The sequence below is a fragment of the Drosophila tropicalis genome, unplaced genomic scaffold (genome assembly GCF_018151085.1).
Source record: "Drosophila tropicalis isolate 14030-0801.00 unplaced genomic scaffold, ASM1815108v1 contig_845, whole genome shotgun sequence".
NCBI classification, from domain to species: Eukaryota; Metazoa; Arthropoda; class Insecta; order Diptera; family Drosophilidae; genus Drosophila; species Drosophila tropicalis.
In genome coordinates this window covers 2052604-2070431 of record NW_027173338.1, presented here as the reverse complement: position 1 = coordinate 2070431, position 17828 = coordinate 2052604, and the positions used below count along the sequence as shown (strand labels likewise).

The 17828-nt window shown below is 37.3% G+C and overlaps 3 protein-coding genes across 6 annotated transcripts; all 3 read left to right on the top strand.

Moving 5' to 3' along the window:
• Positions 1-964: 964 nt before the first annotated feature.
• LOC137581573 (uncharacterized) lies at positions 965-3784 on the top strand. 4 transcript variants are annotated; one of them, XR_011033190.1, is made up of 4 exons: positions 965-1081; positions 1137-1499; positions 1562-3491; positions 3694-3784. XR_011033190.1 is itself a non-coding variant. In XM_068295872.1 (4 exons), exons 1-4 carry the CDS (start codon positions 1055-1057, stop codon positions 3317-3319), a joined length of 2091 nt encoding a protein of 696 aa, XP_068151973.1. In that variant the 5' UTR covers positions 965-1054; the 3' UTR covers positions 3320-3770. The 4 variants fall into 4 exon arrangements, 2 of the variants coding, with proteins under 2 accessions (XP_068151973.1, XP_068151972.1); XR_011033189.1 differs by having other exon boundaries at positions 3571-3769; XM_068295872.1 differs by having other exon boundaries at positions 1562-2177; positions 2235-3770.
• Positions 3785-6444: 2660 nt separating this feature from the next.
• Positions 6445-6981, top strand: robl22E. The gene has a single exon (XM_068295880.1). It carries the CDS (start codon positions 6574-6576, stop codon positions 6865-6867), a length of 294 nt encoding a protein of 97 aa, XP_068151981.1. The 5' UTR covers positions 6445-6573; the 3' UTR covers positions 6868-6981.
• Positions 6982-8663: 1682 nt separating this feature from the next.
• Positions 8664-9545, top strand: LOC137581576 (myosin-2 essential light chain). Its single transcript, XM_068295876.1, has one exon. The coding sequence runs from the start codon at positions 8924-8926 to the stop codon at positions 9446-9448; it is 525 nt and encodes a 174-aa protein (XP_068151977.1). The 5' UTR covers positions 8664-8923; the 3' UTR covers positions 9449-9545.
• The last annotated feature ends 8283 nt before the right edge of the window (positions 9546-17828 follow it).

The following is a 17828-nucleotide window of genomic DNA, read 5'->3' as shown; positions in this document are numbered from 1 at the left end:
ATAAATGGTTTATTATTTAACATCTTGCCTCACTATTTGATTATCCTTATGCACATCCGTTTTCCATTCCACACGCCATCACATCCTAATGGCGTGGGCGAGCAAAAAATTCATCGCATTTATTCAGCGGCACTTGCATAAAGTTGTTTAATTTGTTATCCCCAAAGTGCACCTGAGCCTCAGATAGTCTGAGCCCCATCTGTAGCGAGGGCTAAGAAAGAAAGCCAGCACACACACACACAAAAAAAAAGAAGAATAAGAAGAGCCAAAGGCAAATGAATAAACCAACAGTAAGGGCAAGAAAAACGAAACGAAAAAAAATGCAAAACGTTACTGCATATTAATCCGACAGAGTATTTCACTCAGACCCGTATCTACTGATACAGGGTGGCTCCAGTATTCGCACTCTCGTCTTTGGCCTCCAGTGGGACATGCCAGTATATGCCAGGATATGAAGCACGCTGTGCGTATAGAGGAGTTGGCGGGTCGACCGCGAAAGACATTTATTGTATCCTTAGCGAGGTTGACAGACGCGTGCTGAGAGAGACGACGACGACGATGATGAATTTGCTCGCCATGCCGCCGCCGCGTTGACGACAAAGTGAAAAACTCAAACAGAGATGAGCTCAAAACGACGGGAATCGGGCGGGGGCCATCAGCATCACGATGACGACGTCGACAGACAGCCCATGGGACGGACCAACAACAGGGGCAAGTGACGAAAAAAATGCAAATAAAATGCCAGCTTATTGAGTCACTACACTCGGTAAGACGACGCGAAAAGACAGACGGCAATCTTTTAGTTGATTGAAAATAAGTAAACTTGCGGCTTTTGGGTTTTCTGAAGTTTCGAAAATTTACTTCAATTTATAAAAAGAAACCTCAATCTAGTAGTCTGGTCGTTTTACTTTCACTTCGACATCGTCCGAGTCAATGGAAACTCATTCCAACTTTTAGTATTCAGTGGCAAACGTCGAAAGCGAAACTAGCTCTAATAAAAAAATAAAAAATAAAATATAAATCATTTTAATTAAAAACTAAATAAAATAAGAAAATGTTACGTTGTTCACCTATGAGACAGGTAAGTTAAATCTCTGGACAAAAGCTGAAGGCATTCTTTTAACTTGTTTACGCAGAATGTGGTAAATCGTGCGGCTGCTCGAATGGTTCCAGTTACCAGAAGGCCCTTACAACATGCCAGGTCGCCACTACATGCCAATGCCGATGTCGCCCAGCGAGGTGCTCCTAGTGGACCTACTGCATTGCCGAAAGTCTTGCCACCACACTTGATTGAGAAGAACAATCGTGTCAGTTTTTTGCGTACTTTGGGTTTGGGTAGACGTAGAGCCGAGAAATTGGCCAAGCGCACTTATATCTCCCGGGAAGCTGATGAAGAAGTACGTACTATGATGCGTATGCCCCTATATCAACCGGATCTCAATGCGGCCAGATTAAAAAAGATTGAACAATTGACTTCGCCTGCATCTTCCTTTCCAAAGGTAAGTAAAAACTGCAGATAAAAGTAATATAGGAATACTTGAAGTTTCTTATTCGCACGCAGAATGCAGTGAATCGCGCGGATGGTAGAATGGGTCCAGCTAACAAAGGGCCCTTGCCAAGAGGGCGTTCGCCTTTGCCACCGTTGTCACTCCAAGTCTTGCCACCACACTTGATTGAAAAAAACAACCGTATCGATTTTTTACGCAAGTTGGGCTTTGGTAGACGTAGGGCCGATCAGTTAACCAGGCGCTCGTTTTATTCCCGTGAAGCTGATCAGCTAATACACGATATGATGCATAAGCCACTAGATCAACCGGAACTTAATGCAGCCCAGTTGCGTAAGATTTTGCAGTTGCTTGATCCCATGGCTAGGATTCCATTTCCCTTGGGTGTGGCTTCACCCATCCCTCAGCCACCTTCACCACCACGAAACATTAATTGGATTGAAAGTCCCAAACATTACAGTACTCCATTGAATGCTAATTATGGCAATGACTTACATTTGGATAGGCGTCCCAATGACCCTCGGCAGTTTCAAGAGTATCCAGAGCGTTCAATGTTCGATGATCTTCCAAATACAAGTCGATTCAGCGATAGCCCGAATGAGCGCAGTTCAGCTTTTATAGATGAGCCACCGATTAATATTAATCGCCGTGAAAATCCTAATATGGACTATCGTGAGTTTGCTGATCACAATAACGTAGATTTCTATGATGACCCACCAATCGATCAAGGCAACTATCGTCAATTGTATGCTAATGATAATGAAACATTTAATTTTGAGAGCGACTGGAATAATGATCGTTATGATCGTGGACGTTTAGATGTCAATCATCCCCCCAAGGCATACAATGAGCCAATTCTTACGCAGCAGTCACAAAACAAGCCGATGTTGCCAGCTAATAAAAGGAAACGCAAACTTCCCGATAATTCGAATATACGCTCGGGGCCAGTGAAACGCAAAGCTTTGGAAACCGTTGAGGCAAAGGACATTGGATTGTTTTCGAAAAGGTCACGTCAGCGTGGTTTTCACGTTGGCGGCTTTAGACTGCCGTATACCGATACCACTTTAAAGGTTCTACCACAACCGGAAACCAAATCACATGCAGTTAGATTCTTTAAGAAATCCCCAAATTACATGATTGGCTCGTGCAGTCCGGAATCTGTAAATTTCTATGACAGCGATGAGATATATGATGACGACTCCATCGCTGGCAAGGGGCTTCTGGCTGAGACACTGTTTCTTGAGTGGTCCAACATCTACCGCTCCAAGAATTATCGCAATTGGCATAACTGGTGGAAGGATTTTCAATGGTGTGAAATTGGCATCGACAAGCAATTGGAGAGATTCAATGGTTACAATGTGAAATATACTTTCATATTAAATCTTATACAGCTACAGGACCAAGATGAAGGATCATATATCGAGAATACAACTAAGAAACTACTTAACTCAGCCAATTTGGCATTGGTGAAGAATCTAAATGGCTATAATTACAATATGCGCACCATATTTCAGTTGATGAGTGAAGCCTTCTTGGAGAATTTATCCTTGTCGGATATTGAGCAATTGCTGGATATTATACGCAGTGTACCAAATCATCTGTGGATATACAAAATGCGCAGCATGATCTTTATGTGGTCCAAATATTGGGAGGTAAATACAGGGACATCGAATATCAATAGGGAAGCCTCCATAGACACGGCCAAAGAATGGAATAGTCCAGTCTTCCATTGGTTAGCCAAGCAGGCTTACAATGAACTTAAGATTCTTAGCAAGATTGAATGGGGCGGCCACAAAGACTTTTTTGGCGACTAAACAGACACGAAACACATCTAATGTCAAACTGGTATAAATTTATAACATTTTTCTAAAGATTTCATTCAATTCCAAATTAAATACAGATACAGACACACCCAAACACACACAAACACATAGTCTTTTCGAAGTTTCTAATAAAATGCTAAAATGCATAACAAAAAGGTGTCAGGTGAGCACCCCACACTCACACCTCACACAAAAAAGAAAAATACACCAGTCTCTCATTTTTTTATCCCACTCATATCCAGTGGGATATTGTGTTTATCAGTCTGCCTTAGGCTGCTTACATAATGCCATCGCTATAATATTAAATTTAAAATTTCATCCTCTGGCATTTCGGCTGTGCTTTGATAAAATAAATAACCCCCAAGAAGAAGGCAAATCAACTGGCTTGAAACATTTGATACCCTCCACAACCCGTAGAAGAAAAGGAGATGTATTTGAATGATGACAGACAAAAAAAAAAAAAAAAAAAAAAAACTGAAAAATATATACTTAGATTTACTTATCAATGTAATATACTAAATATGTAAATTGATAGTATTTAATTCGTGTTAGCACTTTCTTGGCAATGGAATTTTATGCCGAGGTGGCGAACTCTTAATATCAGGAGTTCCTTGTAGACTGAGCGGACTTGTAAGTCCCTGTGTAGAACAGAGTTTCGGACATAGAAGGGGCCAACCGGCTGGCAGCAGATCTACCAAACGAGAAGTATTCCCGCAGACTAAAAAGAATGCACTCTCTGGATTTCCTTTTTGAGTGTACTCTTATTAATGCCATATTTAATATGTTTTCCACTGAGTTTAATCCATGTCCAAGTCTAAAGAAAAGTAAACTGATGAACTTTGTACTTGTTTTCTCTTCGCTTTTCTTCTATCTTTTGCACTCCTTATCTTCTTTCTATACTTGTTCAACTTGCAGGCAATAATAGTTCGTTTTCTCCGCTTTCCGTCCTAATCTTGTATAAAGAATAATGCTTTATGATTTTCGTGTTCAATATGAAATAAAGAAGATATATGAAATCAGATGCAGGGCATAGTTAAGTCGACTACCTAAATTTTTTAGATAATTTTCGGCTTTGTGGTTTATTAATGTACAACGTACATCTCAAGCTATTATATATCAAGTACATACATAAGACCCGTCCGTTAATCAAACTCCCTAACTAGAAAAATAACCATATTTGTATGTAGGTACACAAGTATAAGCTGGTTAAAGCTTCTTTCTCTCTGTGGTAACTAATTAAAATTGAGTTAAAAATAAACATGCACAGTTAAAAACGTGCTGGGAATTCATATGAGAAATCTTTAATAATAATAACTTGAATATCTTAAATCCATGTAGACTCCTAGATAATATGCTAGCACATAAGATAAATTATAATTGCAATCTCTTTGAAATTGTCAATTAATAAACCTGCCAGGTAACCCTCGCCTCGTCATCATCATCAGTTCATGAATTTCATTTGATTTCATTATCACCTTTGGCTAATTGATAAAAATATTTGCCTTGATTGAAATAATCAATTATAAATTATTATATATTTAACATCATTATGCAAATGAGTTAAGAAAATCATCTGACAAAAACAGAAAGAAAAAAAAACGTAAAAATAAATAAAAAAGGAAAAATTGTTTAATTATATGAAAATAGTTCAAATATCATAAACAAATACGAATCGGCAATGAATCAACATTGATAATATGAAACTGAGGTGAAAATAACTCGTTAAACTACACGTTAGATTAAAATTTAAAGAAAATTCTTGTGGAATTTAATAAATGACTTAATTGCATGCCAATAAGAGACATTCCTGTAATTATAATTATTTAAATAAATAGGCAAACTATTAAAATTAAAATCTATTTTTAATCCGTTTCATTTAGGTATTTATTTGCTCTTAGCCTTGCTGCAATTTCGGATATTTAAAATAACTAAACTTGTGAGTTTTTCCTTCTTTTTTTTTTGATTCACAAATTTATATGCAACATTTGTGCAACGAATTTGTAAATATTTTAGTTTCATGCATCTGAATGCATCAAATATTAAGCTCCTGTTGCATGCCGCACAGCTTGGACAGTAAAACTAAATATTTATTTAACAAATATGCAATAAAATTCACATTGTAGTACACAATTTATCTTCTTGACTAGCAGTAACTGAAATGGGAAAACCAAAAACCCATCGTGACAACGAATTTCACAATACTCTAGGATTTGAAGTCTATGCTTAGTGAGAGCAAAGATGGGGAAATTTCGTATACTCTTCATCTTTTTCTAATTTGTGGAACAAAATTTAAGTTCTTCTCAATGCATTTGGACTTATGCCCATATTTCATTGTTAGGGTAGAGAGTATAAAGTTGAAAAATATTTTGTAGACATTTTGAATGACAAATTGCATTTGAGGTTTTTAAAACTGGACATTGATTTAATTATCAAAATGAATTTCCGTTTTCCTTCCTTTTCCTTCCACACATAGTTTTTCCAGTTGAATGACAACAATGTGCATTTTCACAAAGTTAAATTTCCCTCAAGTCTGGCCATGAAATTTACATACATATGTGTATGTGTGTGGAAACTCTCTTTCTGCCAAATGCCTTCCCTGGCCATGGATTCTCCCTTTCATGTCTTGGCTGCGGCTGTCTGTCAGATTGTTTGGGTAATTTCATTATGAGTTTTATGACTTTTAATTAATTTCAAAAAGTGCACAATTTTACACTTTTTAAGTCCAGTCTGCTACAGTACGGTTGGAAATGGTCTTTGGGTGGGGGAATTGTGACTGCGTTATTTGGTCTTTGCAATTGGGTTTGTGGAGGTTTGGCCAAGTCGGATGAGTGCCATAATTTCCGCACAAAACTTGATGCAAACATTTCATCTGCAATTCGAATGAAAGGGTCCAGCAAGGAGACGGCATCAACAGCATCTGTGCTACAAGCATCAACAACATTCAATTAATTTTCCGTACTTTTGCCAACTTTTGCAGACCGTGTCCGGTGGCCAGCATTGTTATGAAGTTTAAGCTTATTTATAGTAAAAAGGATCAACAAAAAAATGGGCAAAATATGTACATCAATTTAGCAGCTCGTTAAAACTCATAACAATAGGGAAAAATTTCAATATTCTATCATATTCACAGAGAAACAGAGAAAACGAATACAAAAGCAAAAGGCAAAAAAAAAAAAAAAAAAAAAAAAAAATTGAGATACAAAAACACTTTCCTTTTTCAAAGATCTTCAACACGTCTTGCCAAAATGTCCGCTGAAGTAGAGGAATTGTTAAAGCGCTTTCAGGCCTATAAAAATATTGCTGGCATTATTGTGGTTGATAACGATGGAATCCCTATTAAGACCACTTTGGACAACACGCAGACAGTTCACTATGCCGCACTTATGCAAAATTTTGTGTTGAAGGCACGACAAGTGGTTCTCGATTTGGATGCCACGAATGAGCTTACTTTATTGCGGATGCGCACATTGACCAATGAAGTTATCCTTGCCACATCGGATAATTTCTATTTAATTGTTATTCAAAAACCTTCCGATTAGATGAAATTCTTACTTCATTCATTGCCAAATTGTTAGTTGCTGTTCTTAAATTTTGATTCATTTCTGAGAGTCTCTTTTTAAATGTAATAAACTTTGAAATTTTTAGTTTACAAATTCCTTTTTATCAGTCTCGATTGATAGCTTTGGTGGTTGTGTCTGGTATATGTATTAGACTCAAAGGATGAAAAAAGGCAACCACATTGAAATATGAATATTTGATATGTCCTCTTAGCTCAGCTTGCCAAAGGATCTATTAGAGTCAATCGAAGCGGGTCATTAAGATCGCCAAAAGTAGTCCTGATAGTTTATCTATTATCAAAAATGTCGCCAGAATCCGAATCCATCGATGGTATTAATGGTCTCTATCGATAGACTTGCTAGAAAACTAAAATATCAAATATATTAAGCATAAACAATTAACTTAAATTTTGAATTTGTATTATTTTCTAAAAATGTCTTACATATTACAAGATAAATTGCAGATTTCGCTTCATTTTGAGGTAAAAAACTAATTACTTTCAGCATATCTTAGAATCTCTACTTGGTTCTTTGTTACTTAAACAACTTCCTTTAAGTTTTTTCAATAATATCATAACATGTACTCGAACCAAATAGTCGCCAGTAAGAGGAAAAATTAGGTAAAGGTCGACCGATCGGTTTTAAACGAGGGGCTTCTTTAGTCCTTAGGCAAAATCAGAATAGCTTTCGTGTCTATTAAGAGAATTTCAAAGTAAAGGAGATGAAGGCTTCAAGTCTTTATATGTTATGATTTTACTTTAGTTTCAATTAAAGATGATTATCTCAGTTAAGTGAATGCGAATGGCAATATATAATTGATTCACTTCATTCACCGCAGTGAAGCCTACATTTCATTCTGCATTCCATTGAAATAAAAGCCAATTAAATTAAAAAGTCAGTAAATGTACAAAATATTATTAACATATTCACCACGTGCATGGCATATGCCATCGACCATACTATATACATAATATATGTATATATCTATGTATGGATCGCAGTTGGTATTGGATTCAATATCGCTGGTGGTGATGGTGTTGGTAGATTTTAACACATTAATGGCATTCGGTTGCAAATTATTTGCATTGGGAATTGGAATTGAATCGAAATGCCATTTGCATGGGGGCGACTTACGTACATATGTATGTGTGTGTGTGAGTCCTTGTTACGATGCCGCACTCCAGCCCAAGCTTCAGACCAAACTCATTTACAATAAATGAAGACTGACTGAGTCAGCCGCGGAATGTATAAACTTTTCTTCTTTTTTTTGTTTGCATTTTGTGTCGCTTTTTTTTTTTTGTGGTACAGGCATATGGGAATGGAGGACTCTCTGTAGAGTAATCCAGAATGGTGGAAAGGGTAGCTATTTTTCATTTAATTAAATATGAAACAAGCAAAGTGCATTATGAGTTGAGTGAAAGGATTTTGTCATTCCTCTACATTGTAAGCAAGAGATGCAAAAATGTTAACTAAATAACCATGACAGTAAACTATGAGAGCAAAAAAACAGGACATCAACGATATCGAGCTGGTTAAGGATAATTTCATAAAATGAAAACTGCATTAAATGCATTAGACCATGGTGCAAAATTGATGTAAATGCTGTTAAATGTGTCAACAGGAAGCAAGAAGGACCAAGTTAACGTTCAGCCTGGGCTATATTTCCTGACCTGAGCCAATGGAAGAGAAATTGGCAGTTGGAAAGGGAAATTCAAGTAAAATCACAAATAAAAAACATATAGGGTTTTGACTTTAACTTCATTCAGCTATCAATTAAAATCAACTCAGTCGACTTTCATCGTTCAACATGTCCACAGCTATCATATTTCTGTATTTCCAAATCACAGAACGATTGAATTCAATTTGTGGCATGTGCGAAATGTATTTGCAATAGGCTGTCTTGTCCTCATTTATCGTATCCGTATTCGTATCCGTAACCATAGTTATATCCATTCTATATTGCAAGCAATCAATTGAACCAGCTGGCCATCCGTCAATAAGTCAATCATCTATCAATCGAACCAACACCACCCACAAAATGGCATCGTCCCCTCCACAACAGTCGACCACATCGGAGTCGGAGTCGGCTCCCACCGCTACTGACCCAGGAGTGGCTGACTTGGAAAAAAAACGACGCATATTTCTGATGCATGATATGCGCCGGGACGGAAAAATCGGCATAGTTCAACTGGGCGACTGTCTTCGTGTGATGGGTATCAATCCCAGTGAGGCATGTGTACGGCAACATCAGCAACAATTGCGGGCTGGAGCCATCGGACGCATCTCATTCAATGAATTCATATCCATCTATAAGAAGATCAGCAAGGAGATGCAGAACAATCCATGCAACCTAACACAACAGGCTGAAGAGTTCATATCCACTTTGCGAGTATTCGATGAGGAGGGCAATGGACATATGCCGGCTGCCAGGCTGCGGCATATACTCACCCAATGCGGCGATTGCATGAGTCCAACTGAGATGAATGAATTGCTGAATAATCGGGTGAATGAACAAGGCTTGGTCAACTACATCGAATTTGTTCATGCCATCATGAATGGATAGCGAATATTTAAACCTACCCCTCCATTTACCATAGACTAGAATAATTTGTTTTGAAAGTCGACTTTGAACAATATATTAAAGTTATGTTAGTTCCAAACTATGTTTTTTCTTTGCCAGCTTAAAAGGGGGATAGTAAAAAAACTTTCAATTACATGCAATTGAATCTGCAACCGGCAATAAATGTCTGGGTAAATATTGGCTTGTCCCCGTGCCACTTCACACTAAAAAACTGTGATAATAATTCTATTTTCCGCCATTTTTCGTGGCCCCATACACAGTTCATTCATCATTAAATTGAGCCCGAAAATGCTGGCGGAATTTGACAATTTCAATCTTCATCAACATCGCCATCGTCGTCATTCTTATTGTATGTGACGGGTTATTCGGAAGGATGGACGGGGCAGTTGCCAGTGTCCGGCATTTGCTAATGGTAATGCGTGATGATGGTCAGTGAGTGAATTGACATGAAACTGAAAACGAAAAAGGCGGAGGCCATAAAGGCAAACAAAAAAAAAACATTGCTTTCGAATTTAACTCGACAATATCGATTGGCCGCTCCCTGGGAAAGGGGGAATAGGGGGGCTGTGGCAGACGATTCAACAGTCAAGCATCATATGCATATGCTGTCAAAACTATTCCAATTGCTGGCATATTTCCGACAGAATTTCAATTCGACTTTTTCCTACTATTTCATACGTACATTGGGTAGAACTTTTGCCAGTGTGCATGTAAATTTGCGTGTGAAAGTTACCAGTCAAAATCAATTTCAACAATGGAATCACGTAGATTGGGCATGCTTATCATCAGACCACAAATGTTGACCTTTCATGCGCCATATAAACGCGTTCAGAGACGTTGGCTGACACTGCTGAATCCCACGTCGTGCAAGTTGATCTTTAAGGTGAGATGCAATGCGAGCAAGCATTATGGTGTCAGTCCCTATTGCGGTTCTATTGATGCCTATGCCACCACTGAGATCGGAGTACAGTTGAGTTTCTTTGATTTCCAAAGTACTCAGACGTATCGTCATCGATTTGTCATTCAATGGGCGAAATCACCAACGGAAGACCCACCGCGGGGCAAGGAGATGTTGAAATTATTTAAAAATTATCCACAATCAGAATTGTATTCTATGCGTATACCAGTTCATTTGAACGAATTTGATACACCTGTATCCCAATTGGAGTGGGATCTATTGGGCATGGTCATGGACGAAAGACTAGAACTACGCGCTCTCTGTCCCAACTGCGAGAATCCCAATAGGCCTAAACAGGCTAAAAGACGAAGAGTTTGTCGAAAAATTTGCAAAATTCTACTTATTATGGGCACCATATTGGGAGGTGAGATATGGGGGTGGCAGATTTACTTATATATTTATATATTCTTTTTGATTATCAATTAGTAGCTTTGTTTCTAGCCTATTTGCTACGTCACCAAATTTATGAATTTATCAAAATTAAAACTGATGATGATATTGTATTGTAAATGAAAGGAAAGTGTGCTATCTTTATGGATGAATGACTAATCCCAAGCAGACTGAACTTTTATGGGGTTGTCTGGAACAGTAACAGTTGCTGCCCTCTTCAGGAAATACGAAGAGGAGGAGTGATAGGGTCAGCTTCCCTTTTCGCTTTAATTGGTGGCAACACTTCATTACGCACACACACACACACTCTCTCTCTCTCTCTTTCTCTCACACGGAAACGAGTGTGTGAGGTGAACGTTGATTAGGTGGTTTTTGATTTAGATGCGGTTGCAATTTAGTGTCGCGCCCACAAACAAAACAAACCGACCACAAACACAACAATAACAATGCAATAAATGGTAGTGCACTTTGATTTTGATTATCGCGGCTTGATTGTAAATGACCTGGTTAGCCTTAAAAGCCACACCCACATAAACACTCGAATGTATGTATATCCTGAGACTCAATGGATTTCATTAAGCGAATATTTAGTGTGGCAAATGGACGGGGTTAAATGTAAATTGCTAAAGAAATGTTTCTCCTTTGCCTTGGCTTAGATGGTAGGCAATTAGCGGTTAAATAATGTTATTGAAGTGGTCAACTGTGGGTCTTTGTAATGGTTAATAATTAGTTGTTGTAAAGGACTTGGCAAAGAAACTCATCAGGCCAAACACCAAGAGATAATTTATATTAGTTTCAACTAACTACCTCTTGATATTTTCAACGAATTTCTAATCTTTCTAAAAACTGTTTAAAACTCTTTTCAATAGAAATCGGACTGCCATGAGTTGGCAATGCTTCCGGTAATAAATTTACGTCATTTGGAAGGCTCCTAAGCCTTTTAGCTATTAATTGCAGTGAAGAGAGCAAAAACATGCAAATGGCTGATTAGCAGGACACACACAACATACACCAATGAGATACTACTGTCCACTGATGAGCATTACGAAATCCACGAAACTCAATCAGTGGGGATCAATTAGCATGTTGTGGACGACTGTCACATAAAAGCGAAAGAAAAGGTTTGGCCAGCCAACTCTGTGGACATTTTCATGCCACGCACTTGATACTATAAATCCATTTTTATGGCTTTCCATTACGCTGGGCAGTCAGCCTTGCTCTGGTAACCCATTTTCACATTGCATGTACCTCTGCACTTCCTCTGTCTCTCTCGCCGTTTGCTTTCTCTTTTACTCACCCACTTATTTCGCTGCCTGTCACCAATACTCATGACTTATAGCCTTTTCTTTTTTGTTTCTTCTTAACCCGTTACGCACAAGGCAAAGGCAAAAAGTGAGAGGAAATGCATTCATCTTTGGAAGCCAGGACTTGGTTTCATTTGCTTTTGGCCAGGATGTGCATTGCTCCCACCACTCTTTCTGTGCCTCACCTTGACTCGTTCGAGTGTTTTTCTTTTTATACCCTACACTTTCAAAATGGGAGGTTAAAGCAAGTCTGAAAATCTGAATTCGTGTGAAAATAAAAGCAGTATACCATAGACACTCCGAAAATTCGTTTTAGGAAACAAATATAGGAATGTCGTATATCTAAATAATATTCATCATTGCTTCAAAACCATTAATTAAAACTATAGGACATTTTAAAACTTGTTTATAGCCAAGCAACAATGATACAGAGTGTTTCAAAGTCGATAACTTGTATTGCCCTTGGGATATTTTTCTTGATGGTTTACCTCTTTAACATTCTGTGCTTCCTTTTAATGAGTTGCAAGGTAAAGCGATGATGGAACGTTTGCCATGAGGGCAATAAGGATATCAAGGTGTGTCAAAGGAGTTCAAAGTGAAGGAGTGCAAAAACAGAAGCGTGTGCATGTTGTGGAACTTTGGCAGCTGCACAAGGCTTTGAGCTGATGCCTGATGGGGAAAAATGCATTCTCTTCACCATACACTATGAAAATTTAATCAAATTTAATGTGAAAATGAAAGCCTCTTTATGGCTACAATAATTTCTACGGAATTATTAATATATAAATATTTTCTTTTACTCATTTAAGAAAAAAACTTATTACTTTTTACCATTCCATTCAAGTGATATTTAAAAAATGTTAATTCATCTGTAAAAATGCTTCATTAAAATGAACTTTGAAAAAAAATTAATGCAACATTTTTTACATAAATTCTACTAGTGTTTATTGACACATCACAAAACTGAAAATTATAAAAATGTTAATTTAATAGCTGTATATGTTTTGTATTTGTTAATTTTCGTTTTTATAATATTTCCCATTTATACTTGAAATTTTTTAGGTCTTTTTGATTTAGACACCTCACATTTTATTTAACAGAGAGTAAATGGTACGAATATTGTGTTCAAAAGTAAAATTGCTTACATATATGTGAATAATATATAAGTAGGTATATAAATCTGCCATATTTGACTTTGTGGCTATTTTGATTAAGACCTTCCACAAAGTATTGGTGTGTAAAGGAAAACAAGTTTGAAATTTAAATATGGATTAGATTCTTAGATTTGTTAAGGTCGGGTTTCAATTCAGTGTAAAACATTATTCAACTGTGAAATGCAATGCAAGATCTCAATTTTGAATGTACTTAAGGTCCAAAATAAAAAGCCTTTTGTAAGTTACTAAATCATGGCGAAAACTACCTGTTTCTCTTTCTATTTTCTTTCAAGTTTATCTTCCGTGCAGATGTATCTATAGATGATCTATAGGTTGTTAGTTATACTTATATACAATGAATCTTCTTTCTGATCTACATCATGTAACTTCCAAGGACAAGATCTAATGCTTCGACTATGTACTTACAATGTACTTACTATGTATGTATATTCAATGGTAATTAGATAAAACGTCCGATTGTTGGGCAGTATACCATTTCATTTCATTCTTTATATCCTTGATTATTATATTGAGCTATACAACTTTCACATTTTAGACTTATTGTATGCCTTTTCAGTTGAGATATTATATAAAATTGTTGCATTTCTATTGTAGATAAACAAGTTATATGAATGCAGCTCATTTTAATTGCATAGACCAGTCTAAAACAAAGCTTCTATACAACATAAGTTTAACTATTCAAATTCCTGACCATATACTGGTTAGGGTATAAAAACTGCGATATGTCTAAAGTAAAATTCTTTTTTTTTGGTTTTTTTTTGTTTACTTACTGCCTGCATGACAATTCCCATTGAGTGTGCATACACAGTTGCATTTCAAAGTGATATAAAATGTCATGTCAAATGTAAATTATAGCACTTAAAAATACACACAGATGGTGGCCAAACAAAAAAAGGAACACTGCAAAAAACAAAAGGAAAAAAAAATTGATATGCATACATAATGGAAGGGTGAATAAAATCACTTCACATCAAGTGACTGACAGCGGCTTACGCATCGCTAAATATTAAAGTGGCAATGAATACAAATTGTGTCCTCAAAAGCCTCACAATCGAGTTTTTTTCCCATGACTCTCTCTCTCTCTCGTTCTGTGTCTCCTTCGCTCTTATTCCTTTCCTGTTGCTCTTTGGCTAACCACATGACAATTGACCATATGTCCTGCAGAAATGAAGGAAACAAAAAGAGATGGAAGAATTTGACCCATTTAAAAATGTAAACCAATTGGCAATGGAAAAACTTAAAGCATACAACTTGATGCAAAACTTACCAACTTAAGTGATTTTAAGTTAGTTAATTGGATCAACTATATTCTGTGTCGTCCATCAGTATATACAGCTACGCTGATACGGTAATATCGCATGGGAAAACTTTCTCGTTAGATGGTGGCAGAGGAAAAGTTTTAGTTTCAACTTACAGCTGCTTCTTTTCCTAAATATAGCAACAAGGAAAGTTTCCTCAACAAGCATCTGCCTTCAAGTTCAATGTCTGTGAGACAGAATTTAGCATTAAAGCTTCAATAGCTTGGCCAAAATGGCCAATTAATTCTAAGTAATCTCATAATTCCACTTGAATGATTTGAAAATTCCACACAATTCGCAAATTAAATTTCAAGTGTCCATTGCATGTCAAGTGCAATTTTCATGAAAATCGACATAAACCATGAAAAATTACAACGGAAAAAAGTCTCTCTTCTCGGACAGAAAAAAAAAACAAGAAAAGAACAGTAGAAGAGAAAAAATTGGTTGTCCTTGAGCCAAATCAAATATTTGACAGGTTGAAAGAAAAAAAAAAATGCAAGAAATTGAGAGAAAATACTTCAAATATTTTGGACCAATGGCAGACTGAGAATTTTACATAGACTCTCCAAGGAAATGAGGGTAAGTGAAATTACGACTATCCATTACTAAGAATATAAATTTTTCGCCTTGCACAAACCTTTTCTTACATGATTTTTTATATTCTAAGCAAGTGACTGGCTTCTCCCTATTTTCATTTCCATAGCTGGCAAGTGTATATCATATTCGGTGTTTTTAAAACTTTACTTCGTTTTGGTATTTTGGTTGTTTTTTTCCATTTTTCCCCCCCACAAATTAAACCATCAAATCATTAATCTCCTTCAGGCCAAGAATAGAAATTCAATTGCTAGAAAAAGGAAATGAAAATTGAATTGTGTTTGTTGGTCTCAAGTCCCAAGTTTTCTTTTACTTGTGCTGTTTATGATTTAAATAAATTTAGAGCTTCAAGAGAGAGAGAGAGAGAGAGAGAGAAAACTATCAAGTATTTTCACAAGAGAAAACTTGACTCTGCCAACGCTTCAATTGCTATTGCTAATGGGTTTTGAGTTAAATATTTTGTATATATATCAATTATAAAAATGAGTTGCTAAAATTTCTTGCACAACTTTGAGACTGGCAGCCTGAAAAAAGCGAAATTACGTTTTATATTGTATAAGCTTTCGCTTATTTTGTGGCAAAAACAGAACTTAACGACATTTTAATTTATGTTACTTTTGTGTAGGTGTGACGGGCGAAATGAAAAGTGTGCTTAAGTTGCCCCGTGTTAAGCGAAATTGCCGGAAATGGAACAATTATATTTTCGCCCGAAAGAAACTTAAATGCGAAAACCTACATAAATGGCTTCATTTTTTGTTTTTTTCTTGTGGCTGACATTCAAATCGTGTTGTTTGCTCACCTTAAAGTCGAAGTCGAAGTCGTCGCCTTGCAGCGAAAGGTTAAAAGTGGGCATGGCAACATCGATTATACAAACAAGTAGAAAACTGAGAGTTGAAATGGGAGCACACGCATTGCAGGGACAACTGACTTTGCCATTGTATTAGTATTCCATGTTATAATGTTGGTTTATTTTCCGTATACGCATCGTTGCCAACTGCATTAAAATGTTGCATACCTTGGGGGGACTAAGCCAAATGGCTGCATCATCAGCAAAAACAACAAGTCCTTCCCCTAGCCCCAAAAAAGTACGAAATACAAAAAAAAAATAAATTGTGTTTTCTTGCCGCTGCACTTAATAATTATAATTTATGCAAGAGTCAACAATTGTGTAGCGCCCAAAAAGTATGCCACACACAAACACAAAAGGTGCCCGCTCGTCCAGGTGCTGCAACCAGTCATGGGGAGTGAGGAGTGGGACGTGGGGCAAAGTGAAGAGGAAAGAAAGTAGAGTTAGGTGGGCTGCTGCTTGCCAGGGACACTAGCAAAGTTTTTGCTCAAGTAAATTTGCATAGTTTGTTTTTTTAATTACACCTAAAAGCGAACAGGGAAATTTTCGATGGACTGGATAGAGGGACAGGGTGAAGAAGGATGACTGTAACACAGGATGCAGCTTCAATTATCCTTGAAGTAGGCTTGGGCAATTGCAATGCGACATTCAATGCTGATTGCCATCGAGAGAGAAAGAAAGAGAAAGGGGGAGCCTATACATTTTTGCCAAGTGTCTATTTTACACTGGGGGAAAAATTTAAGCAACTCACAACGAACTTTTGCTACCATTTGGTTACATTTTCATCAGTGTTTCACTTGCTGGCAATTCTTCAGCATATTGTTGGCGGCAGTCATTTTGGTGGACTAATCCTAAAGAGCTTTAGAGTTGATGGACTTCAATAAATTTTGGCAGACAAAGTCAATGAGGTTTGTGTTGTGGTATTGTATATGCGGTTGTCTCTCATTCGCTGGCAGACTGTGTTCCCTTGTGTCCATTACAATGCTAGCACTTCAACCACAGCCGCAGGTTCACAAGCAGCCTGCCAGGGACTGGGCAATCTGACATCACCCACACCAACCCATCGTCACACCACCACCTCGTCCTCTTTCTTCTCTCCAAAAACCCAATTGACACATGTTGCAGTTAACATGGGGACAAGAGGTAAACTGGAAGTGTTAGTGCCACTGGCAATGCCCATAGAGAAAGAGAGAGAAAGACAGAGAGGGAGAGAGAGAGGGAGATAGAGAGTGGTAGTGGCATTTGCGAATGAAATTGGTGTGTTGTGCTGTATTCTGCGTATTTACTGTGCAAAGTGATTTGTCATTATGCTGTTGCCCAACCACCACCCCCACCACTCAGCCCATCCCTTTTGAGTCCTCCTCATCTTGCTGTGCACAATCTCATTTCACCTTTGCCATTCGCTGTCTTTGGCACTTTGATCATTTGCCATTTTGCCTGTTTGCGTTTTAATTAACTTACATAAGCTTAATGAACTCTCCAGACCGAGTCTCAAGTAGCCATCTCTCTGGGGGCCATTGGCTGTGGCCTGAGGCATACGACTTGAGGCAAGGGAGTGGAAGGGCCAATACCTTTGCCAAGACATCGACACCTTGTTATTGTTTCTTTTTAGCTCAGTTTACAGTTAATTGTTATTGTTATACCTATGGATGTTCTCTTTGTTGTTGTTGTTATTATTGTTGTGGTGTCTTAGGTATTAGAGGTTGTCAAACACCTTGGCCATAAAGCTTAGGGCACCAAATAATCGGCTTAACCGTTTATCTCTTGATTCTCAAATGATGTCGATTTCTGCCATC

Bases quoted from the DNA above. Each gene is read 5' to 3' on its own strand.
- LOC137581576 (XM_068295876.1), top strand. From the start codon at position 8,924: ATGGCATCGTCCCCTCCACAACAGTCGACCACATCGGAGTCGGAGTCG.
- LOC137581573 (XM_068295871.1), top strand. From the start codon at position 1,055: ATGTTACGTTGTTCACCTATGAGACAG. The intron at 1,082-1,136 runs GTAAGTTAAATC...TTGTTTACGCAG, and splicing joins GTTGTTCACCTATGAGACAG to AATGTGGTAAATCGTGCGGC. The intron at 1,500-1,561 runs GTAAGTAAAAAC...ATTCGCACGCAG, and splicing joins CTGCATCTTCCTTTCCAAAG to AATGCAGTGAATCGCGCGGA.
- robl22E (XM_068295880.1), top strand. From the start codon at position 6,574: ATGTCCGCTGAAGTAGAGGAATTGTTAAAGCGCTTTCAGGCCTATAAA.